Raw genomic sequence first — 10917 nt, forward strand, 5'->3', positions numbered from 1 at the left:
TGTATGATCATACCTTTATTATTCAGCTAGCTATTACTTCCCACGATAAATGTCTTCCATGCAAGGAAATCTAGAACAACCAATCAACAAAAGCAGAGACTGACTGGAATTATCATTGACTTCGATGGTAGGATCCCCACCTTATATTATTTTGCCATCAATTATACCACAAATTGCTTCTACTTGTTAAATTACCGTAGACTCTCATCAGCTAACCCATGAACTGCTTGAATAAGTAAATCCATAAAGGTTGAAGATGCAGAGTTATCCCGGGATTTACACTCAGGCATCATCTCATATCCACCACACCCCCACATGACACTCCACAATCTTTCTTCTTTTGGTGGTTTCTTATAAAAAATTAATAATTAAGAAATCAATGGAACGTGTGGATCACGAGCCCACCTATTTTAATAATGACTACCCCATATAATATGCGTGTTGTCTGGATTTCCTACTTTGTCACAAAACTTATGAAAGCTGTATCTTGTATATGCTCATCCTCGATGGTTTTATTTTTATTATGAAAGCTGTATCTTGTATATGCTCATGCTCGATGGTTTTATTAATTTGCAGGGTGGATGGGCTACGGCATCAATAAAGAAAAAGAAAAAAACAAACAACGAGGTTGTCTTCATTAGAGACTGATAATGCATGGTCTCAAGGTAGGCGAGCAAGAAAAGCCTTGTGTGTGCACTGGTTTGAGGCTCGAATCCAGGTGCAGTGGAAGGAGATACCCTTCCATCACTAGCCAAGCCCTGGTTTGCACTCCATGGTTTTATTAATTTGCAGGGTGGTTGGGCTACGGCATCAATAAAGAAAAAGAAAAAAACAAACAACGAGGTTGTCTTCATTAGAGACTGATAATGCATGGTCTCAAGGTAGGCGAGCAAGAAAAGCCTTGTGTGTGCACTGGTTTGAAGTGGCTTGTTCCCAAATTTTAAATCCATAAGAAACAAAAACAAAGGAAAAAAAGATACCTCTAATAGAACTCCTCCGACACTCTTAACACGTCTTCAAACCCAAGGAAGCTAGCCAACTAACGAGCTAAACTAGTTCGATCTCTTTCTTTCTTTATGGGCATCCATTAATGAGCAAAAATAAATTAGAACTTAAGAATCTTAATGTCATGGATGTAATGGGGATGATTTTTTAACTTCTAGTTTATCATTGCGGCAGGTAAGGATTCCCCTGATCTTTGCCACCAATCACTCTATATTGTATTATATATAACCCCTATAGTACGATAATCTATAGTAAAATGAATTATTATCCTAGAAGATCATGAGACATGCATACCATGAAGATGATGAACCATATGAGATTCATTTATCACAATTAACAGTGAATTGGAAGAAAAAAAAAAAAGACAATTCAAAGGGCATTACATGTACAATAATGGAGTTGTTTGAAGGATTACGAAGGAGATAACAAGTCATGATAGATGATAGGCTTGTTGGCACCCCACAAAAAAAATTGTTCCTTTGTACTGCAACTCAACGATACTGTGGCATTCCAGGATGCATGCTACCTGGTGTTCAAGAAAAGCAGGATTAATGGAATGAGCTACAAATCATTCCCAGCAGACAAGATCATCTTCATTGACGCGGCACCATCGGCGTATTTATTTTCTTCCGGTGGATAATGTACGAGGAAGACAATTGTGTACTGTGTTATGGGACTACATTATAATACACCAGTAGAGAAATAGCTAGTTGAAACTGGATTAATTCAACCTAGCTAGCAAGAAGAAAAGTAGCAGAAATGGAAAATTGAATCATGCATGGTACTGATGTATAATGCCAAATTTAAAGAAAACACACGCACACACACACATGTATATAATTTAAAGTGTAACATCTCATAATCTAATACTCCTAAAATTCTTGATTATTTCTTGAAAAAAGGAGAGAAAAAAAAGAAGAAGAAAAAGGATGCTGCCATCTAGCCGAAGTAGCGGGGACTGAGGTCAATAACGCAATTATACCCTCCTTACCAAAATCATCACAACCACGACCACCATTAACACATGACAATCAGAAGCCTGCAGCAAAATCTTCTTCCATCTATCACCTACTCGTGCCCCATTAATCGCCGAACCCGATTAATGATCTCCTACTCTGAACTCTGAAGGACAAATCCATGAATCAACAGTACCTTCAGCACCTCTTGAAGAAATGTTCTCTAAAACCTTGTCATGGTGAAAACCTGATGAAGAAGCTGATGAGTAATTCAACTTGCAGCTATTAACACGTTTCATATTGCCATAATTCCCGTCCAAAGACCTCAAGTTATGATCTTGACCCCCATCACTCGATAATCTCATCCCTTCTGTTGTTACATGACTTGTTAGCCCACCAAGATGTGCATTAACATGTCCATCTCCATGGCCCATACCCAATTCCTCAAAAGAAGGTAAAGGAAAACTTGCTTGAGACTTTGCACCTAAACCAGGCACATTAGCTAAAGGTTGAAAAGGAGGAGCAGGAGGCTGTAGAAATGGCTGGATTGAAAGCATTTGATTTTGCATGTTTAGCAGATTTTGAGGTTGTTTGTTTAGGCCTAAATGAGCAGACAGTTGGTAGTTAACAGAACTGGGATTGAAAGTACTAGTTGTGGCTGTGGTAATAGTATTGTTATTGTTAGCAGTAGTACTAGTACTAGCAATATTCGTGCCATCCACAATATCATTGTTAAAAAATGAAGGAGAAGAAGAAGATAAAAGTGGGGTTTGCTGATGATGAACCTTTTGAGCTGAGGGACGTAGAGGGTAAAGTGACCCTATTGGTTCCAAATGACCAGACCTCAATCCCGATCCAGGACCAAAAAGATCGAGCCTACGAGTAAACGATGAGCCTGTAAATGGTGGTGCTGGGATCCCTGTGAATTCTTGCACCATTTGTCTGAAATTGGACGTGTCTGTCGTGAGAACTGTAGTGGCTGCCCTTCTTGATGCCCTTGTTCTTTTCTTGGGGTTTCTGGCGACCCCATGTGTTTGATCTGACGGTGAAGAAGAGCGCACTCCATTATCATGAACCGATCGCAATTGCATGGATGATGGTAGAGCTTGACTTGATCCTTGAGCACCCAGAGGTGCCGATTGGCTTGATGATAATGAGTCTGGTAAGTTGATACCAAGCCGAGTGCAACTGTGGTCAGATCTCAGGCCTCGTGAAGGAACCACGTCCAGATTCAGCATAGAAGAATTGGGATTTGTGATTGGTTGAGATTGGGAGAAAGCATGGAAGAGAGCTGGTGAAGGATCAAAAATAGTGGCTGGTTGGTGGTGTGAAAAAAGAGAAGGATCAAAGTTTTGGCTAGAAGCATTCAAGAAAGCTGGGAGTGACTCTGGTCTTGAGTCATACTCTTCATCACCACCACTAGAGGATTGCATACTGCCACTGTTACCGGAATCCATAACTTACAAAAAGCTGAAACAGAAGAAAGGAAAGAAGATAGTGGTAGTTGCCAAGTTGCAGAGGAGAAAAGATAATCTATATATAAAAGTACTTAAGGGGATTCTGCAAAAGAGCCCATCAAGTAAATGAAGACTAGTGAGGATTGAACATAAGAAACTTACATATTAGCTTTTGAGAAAGTTTCCCATATCTTTTAAAGCCTCTGAAATGGAGGCAATCTCTCCCTTGTCTTTCACTAACAGCAAAAGTTTATGTGAAAAGAAAAAAATGCACACAGATATTCTTAAATTAATACGATTGCTAGAGAGAAAAGGAGCAGAGAAAGAAACAGGAAAAGAAGGGTGAAGAGTAAAGGCTAAAAGGGGGCATACGTGAAGCTATCTAGCTAGTTTTGCTTCTCCTGCTTCAGGGCATGTCTACGGATTAGGGTTTTGGAGAAGGAAAAGAGTGATGAAGGGAAGAAGGAGGTTATTTAAGCTTTTCTGCTCTAAAAGAGAAAAAGACTCGGCAAGAAATAAATGTTTCCACTAAGAAGATCCTCTAGAGAGTGCAGGGTGGGGTCTCCATTGGAGTAGAGAAAGAGTTGCCGGTGGCTGGCAACGGGTCAAACTCAAAGTGAATGAGAGAGAGAGAGAGAAAGGGTTGTAAATGTGAAAGCAAGAAAATGATGTGAATACTGAAATTAATGTTTGGAGGGGAAATACAGGAGAAGATAACAAGAGCATAAAACAAAAGGCAACAAGTAGTTTGGTTCTTTCCCCCGCCAAGCTACGTATTTTAATCACATGAAAAAAGTAGCAAAAATTCAATCCACCGCCCCCCAATTAATCACTATTTGCGAAATTCTCTTTTTATGTTCACACTCTACATAAGCATATACTTGCACACTATTAAATTATTCTTTCGTGTCCAATAGGAGTATCAACAGCATTTTTAATTATTAAAAAAAAAAGAGACCGACGGCCATTGTTGGTGAAACCATTTATAACACGAATTTTGGTGGATTTCTTTCAGGGAAGATTTGTCATCGCCCCCCTTACAACCAAATCTATCACTAGCTAGGCAAATCTCTTTGGCATGAAGAGAAGACTTTAATTCTCGACATTAATAATTTCTTGAAATCTGTAAGCATGGTATGTTGATGACGCACCAGCGACTTGAACCAGCCATAGCTCAGCCTTTGACCAAGTTAGGTTTCAGGAACCAAATCCAGGTTATAATTGAGCAACATCACAGAATCTCTTAACATCTTCGTCAGCATGAGAAAATTAAACAAAGCTTTGGTTCATGTGAGATCCTTTCCTCCTCTTGTTTTGTTGGAGAATGATGTATGATGAATCAAAGCCTCAATAATCTTTTATACCCTTGTACAGTATACATATAGGGTTGATGCTCTGTCCTTTTTTTTCTTTTGAAACTTAAAAGAAAAAAGAAAAAAGAATAAAGAAGATAGAACTTTTAGAGAGTATAATTTAAATGGATACGTCGGTTCACCAACATCCAAGTTTGCTGCAGCCATCAAAGCTAGAAAGTGACTAGTTTCCAGTTCCTTTACTGCTATCTACTTCAAACAAATGCCTTCATAGTTCACACTTACATGTAAAAATGTACTTAATTCAATCGAAAAAGGTCATAAATTACCAGAAATACAAATTATATGCGAGGCAAATGTCTTTGTCAAACTACGTGTTATATCTTATTCTTTTCTATGGTTACTGGCCTATCTATGCCCTACATATAAACCAAATTGAATTCTCTTCATGTCTTTTATGCCTGCACGGAACGTATTAAAGTATGGGTGATCTCCATCTACAGATCTGACTGCACTGCCTTTCACATCTACCCTTCTGCTTCTTTGTTTCGTGCTTTTGTCCAAAAATGGCTTGCTGGGAGACAAGGGTTTCAAGCTGCTCGGTAGCTCAGCAAACCGGTGAACTCTCCAATAATTAAATATACTTGTGGGACAAAAAGAGTACATAAAATTAAAAAGCTGAAGAAAAACACGGACACCTTCTTGAACAAGAACAATTAATTAAACTGTTAATCAGATTTCTGTATCTTATCGATATGTTAGGTTTTGAGAATTAATGTTCGGTAATTCTGCATATTATCATGCTTTAGTACAAGACTACAAGATCTTGATGATGGAACAACCAAAAAAAATAAATAAAATCTAACTGTTTGAGCTTGGGGCAGATAGCTAGACATGCCAGCAGCTTGGGTTGGGCCCTCTTCGTTAATTAATGAAGAAATTAAATCATGTGAATTCATGCAACTAATAGTAATTTATAATTTATTTTTATTTATTTAATTTATTCATGCAACTAATAGTAATTTATAATTTAATTTTATTTATTTAATTTTTTTAAATTTTTTTTTCTGTTTATTATTTTTTTTGTTAAAATTAATTTTTTTTCCAATTTTCCTCTTTTTTCTTGTTTTTGTTTATTTTTTTCAAAATTATTTTTATTGGTTTTACTTTTTAAATATTAAACTGGTTAAAAATTTTATTTTATAATTTTTTCTTTAAAATACTATAGATTGCTATAATTTTTTTTATAAATTTTTTTAGTTTTTTTATTTTATAAAATTATATTTTTCAATTTTATTTTTTTTATATTGAGCTGATTGAGAATTTAGTTTTGTAATTTTTTAAAAACTATTGTTGATTGCTACAGTGTTTCTCTACATGGTTTTTTTTAATATATTTTTTATGATTTTCTATAAAATTATCTTTTTTAATTTTATTTTTTAATATTGAGTTGGTTAAAAATTATAGTTATAATATATGAGGAAAACACTAAAACTTTCCTCGCAAATTACTGTGAATTGCTACAGTTTTTTTCCTGTATAATATTTTTCTATTTTTTTATATTTTTTCCTCAAATTGTCTTTGTTAATTTTATTTTTTAAATATTGAGCTGGTTAATAATTACAGTTGTAAGTAAATACAAGTTTTTCTTTACAAAACACTATGGATTAATACAGTTTTTTTTCATATGATTTTTTTTCAGTTTCTTTTTTATTTTTTAATATTTTTTTTAATATTGAATTGGTTAAAATTTAATTCCAATGTGGATTACAATAGTAATCCATTTTACATTCCTTTTTATTTTTTACTTTTTTGACTTTTTCATTTTTTTTCCCAACTTTCCCCTTTTCTCTGTTTTTTTTTTCATTTTTTTTCCAAAAGTACTTTCCTTCTTCTTCTTTTTTTTTTCAACTTTCCTCTTTTTCTTGTTTTATTCCAAAATTATCTTTGTCGATTTTTCTTTTTTAATATTGAGTTGGTTATAATTTAATTTTGTAATAAAGGTTAATCACATGAGGAAAGCACTGTAAGTTTTCTCACAAAACATTGTGGATTGCTATAGTATCTCTGCACATTGTTTTTTTTTTTTTTTTATTTTGAGCTGATTGAAATTTTTGTTTTGTATTTTTTTCCTTTAAAGCATTGTTGATTGCTATAGTATTTCTCTGCATGTTTTGTTTTTGTTTTTTTATGATTTTCTCTACAATTATCTTTTTTGATATTTTTTTTTAATATTGAGCTAGTTGAAAATTACAGTTACAATATATGAGAAAAACACTGTAACTTTCCTCGTAAATTACTGTGGATTGCTACAATATTTTTTCCCACATGATCTTTTCTGTTTTATTATGTTTTCCTCTAAAATTCTCTTTATTAATTTTATTTTTTAAATATTAAACTGGTTAAGAATTTAGTAGGAAAAAAAAGCATGACCAAATATGGACACCCTTGTTGCCAGAGAGTATAATCTTCCTAATGCCATCAATTTCTTACATGCATCCAAGAGAAGCATTAAGGGGTCCATTTATGATTAGCTGACATTCTCTAAGCTTATGATCATTACATTTTCTAAGGTATTAGTTTTCATTCAGGAAAAGGATTTCATTTAATACCTAACTTCTATAAAAGATGGCATAAATATATGAAACCATTACAAGTTTTATCTTTTTAACCATAATCATGATCATGATACTAAAGATGTGATCTTTAAAAAAGATAAAAAAAATAAAATTGATCGTCAATGGTCACATTCAATCATTCTTAAGGAAAGAAATCTAACTCTTTAAATAATTAGAGAAAGATCCTCACCATAAACTATTAGAGATCACATAATCTTTATAAATTGTATCTCTACTTGAGAAAATATCTTACACATTTTAATAAAAACAATAATGTTTCTCTACATCTTTAATGTAAGTTTTTCCTCACAAAATACTATGAATTAATACATTTTTTCCCCACATGGTTTTTTCAAGTTTCTTTTGTGTTTTTTTTTTGTAATATTTTTTTTCAAAATTATCTTTGTCGATTTTGGTTTTTTAATATTGAGTTGGTTATAATTTAATTTTGTAATAAAGGTTAATCACATGAGGAAAGCACTGTAAGTTTTCTCACAAAACATTGTGGATTGCTATAGTATCTCTGCACATGGTTTTTTTCTTTTTATGATTTTTTTAAAATTATCTTTGATAATTTTTTTTTTAATATTGAGCTATTTAAAAATTACAATTACAAGTCATTACAAATAAGGCTAAATCATGTGGAGAAGTAATGTAGTTTTTATCACAAAATAATGTGAATTGCTATATTGTTTTCAACATGGTTTTTTTTTCTTTGTTTTAGTGTTGTTTTTTGTTATTTTTTTCTAAAATTATCTCTATTGATTTATTTTTTTAATATTGAGCTGATTTAGAATTTAGATTTGTAATTTTTTTCTTCAAAACACTATGAATGGTTGTAATGTTTTTCCATATGATTTTTTTTTAAATTATCTTTGTCGATTTGTTTTTAATATCGAGTTGATTAAGAATTATAATTACAATAAAAATAAATCATATTGGGAAAGCGTTATAGTTTTTCTTACAAAACACTGTAGATTACTATAGTATTTTTTTAAATGGTTTTTTATTTTATTTTATTGAGGAAAGTACTGTAGTCTCACAAAACATTGTCAACTGCTACAACGTCTTTTTTATAGTTTTTTTCCTTATAAAATTATTTTTGTTGGTTTTTTTAATATTAAGTTGATAGATAATTTAGCTTTGTAATTTTTTTGCTTTTTATTAACAGAAAAGCTAAATCATGTAGTAAAAGCACTGTATCTTTCCTCTCATAATACTGTTGATTGCTATAAATTATTTTGTTCAGTTTTTAAGTTTTCGATTACCAACACAATTTTTTTTTCATGAAATATGGGCTCCATCATATATTTAGTTTCTATTACTTATCTAACGCTGGCTCACAATTATAATATTATCAAATACATTTGTTTTATAAGTTCGCGACAGCGTGCAGGCATGCCATCTCATGATTTTAGTATTTTACATTGGTAACTTTGTGGAGCCTTTATAATTATGATTACATGAAATTTTATCCTAAGATTAAATAATATGTCAGAAGACTCCTTATTAAATTTTAACCCGGTCTAATGGTTAACTTAAAGATTATATATAATAACATAAAACTAGATAGTATATGATTTAACATTAAAAATCTGAATTTCCTCTTTATTCCTTGCATGTTTAGTATTAATCATTTAACTACATTCTTGACACCATTTTTTTATTTAAAAATATATTTATTTTAAATTTTTTCTCTTTCTTATTCTATTATCCATCGAAACTTATTATTGTTTTCACCAATATTATGAATTTTGAACCCAAAATTTATAAATCTCTTTTCAACTTCAACAATACCTTTAGGTTTAGCTATAGAGGTCATCTTCTCTATTACTTGCTGATTAGTACTTAAAAGTGCATTTTTATCATGGTTTTATATCATCATTTTGCACTTGAAGTATCAATAACTCCTTAACCAAAGCATGTTTTATAATAATATATATAATAATATAAGATACCTTTAATTTATGGTAAATGTCTATTTTTAATGCAGGCCTATCACATAAATGAAAGGATTGATTGATGACTTGAAGAACTTAAATTGCAAGGATAAAGAGATGGCCAAACTTAGAAAAGAGATGTCGGTGCAATCCAAACCGGAACACTGTTCGGTAAATGGGTCATATCTGGAGCTATATATCTCAGATTTAGGTCCAATTTATATGGATGGAAAGGTAAGACATAGGCCTACAACTTTCATATGGAGCCCAAGATCTAAAAAGGCCATTATCAAGTCCAAATTGTAGCAACAACAAAGAAGCCCGAATCTGTCTTCCAGCCCGAGCACTGTTCGGTATTTTGGCCATATCTGGAGTTCTAGAAGTCCAAATGAGCTGAAGTTTTTACACAAGAAAGCTGAGACAATTGCCTACAACTTTCATGTTTGCAACTGGCTCCAGTTTTGACGTTATCAATGACGTTTTGGGCAGACAAGAGAAGATAAGGATTGTCACCAAGTCAAAAGTTGGTCACCCACTTATCAATTAGTCATCAAATCAATAGTTCCCATTTTTGGCCTATAAAAGGAGGCATTTGCCATGCATTTAGGCATCTTGATTTCCAGATCAAGATCATGCTCTTCCTTTCTCTCTTTGTATTTTTTATGCTTTGTTTTCATTAATATTAAGTTTATGCCTTTCATTTCCTTTCCTTTACTTAGTTAACTTTTATGTTCTTATTTTGTTTATCTATTTTGCTTTCTTTCATTATGTCTAGCTAAGTTAATTATGTCAAGGTGAAAAGGTTACACTAATGGTGTAAGAATAAGTATAATGTAAACTTAATATGGACTTTAATGTTTGATACTAACATGTTTTATATTTGCTATCTTGTTCACTCTTTAATACTTTGCTTGTTAAATGACTAATCTTGATTTATGTTATATAACACTTGGTACAACAAATGCTTGGCACTTTCATAGCCCATAATGTATGGTATAACCGACACCTGAGCTATGAAAGGAACTTGATTTGTTGTTAACATAAGTTATAATCATGAATGCTTGACGAGATTTACAAGTATTAGCATTAATTGAATAAGATGACTAATGTAATCATGTTAACAATATATAATCTGATTGGAACCTCCTTTGTGTGTGGTTTCCAATTCAATAATAAGAGTTTATACTATACTTGTTTGATATACCATTAGTGGAACCTCTAACCTTGACATTTGTTATTATCATTGTTTAATCGTTACATTAATATTCCATCTCAAACATCAACCTTTTAGTCGTGTCACTTGCCACACTTATTCATTTCTCCCCATCTCAAGTTTTCATTACTCGTCGAGATCTTACTACCTTTGATCCCATGTTTATATAGGGTTTTATATAATATTTTTTTAATTAATAATTAGTCTATTTAACCTATATGTATCAATTTTATACTTAGGATTTACAACCATGATCAGTGAAATGTAAAACTATTCTCTTTATGAGAATGACTATACACTTTTCTCAACATGAAACTTGTAATGAAGAACTATATTTTAGTAGGAAAAAAAAGCATGCCAATATGGACACCCTTGTTGCTAGAGAGTATAATCTTCCTAATGCCATCAATTTCTT

The 10917-nt window shown here is 32.3% G+C and overlaps 1 protein-coding gene across 1 annotated transcript; it reads right to left on the bottom strand.

Moving 5' to 3' along the window:
• Window positions 1–1780: 1780 nt before the first annotated feature.
• LOC105114911 (uncharacterized) lies at window positions 1781–4090 on the bottom strand. Its single transcript, XM_011011638.1, has 2 exons — window positions 3581–4090; window positions 1781–3431 (listed from the first exon to the last, which is right to left on the bottom strand). Exon 2 carries the CDS (start codon window positions 3416–3418, stop codon window positions 2105–2107), a length of 1314 nt encoding a protein of 437 aa, XP_011009940.1. The 5' UTR covers window positions 3419–3431; window positions 3581–4090; the 3' UTR covers window positions 1781–2104.
• Between the last annotated feature and the right edge of the window lie 6827 nt (window positions 4091–10917).

Source organism: Populus euphratica, unplaced genomic scaffold, assembly GCF_000495115.2.
Source record: "Populus euphratica unplaced genomic scaffold, PopEup_1.0 scaffold595.1, whole genome shotgun sequence".
NCBI lineage: Eukaryota > Viridiplantae > Streptophyta > Magnoliopsida > Malpighiales > Salicaceae > Populus > Populus euphratica.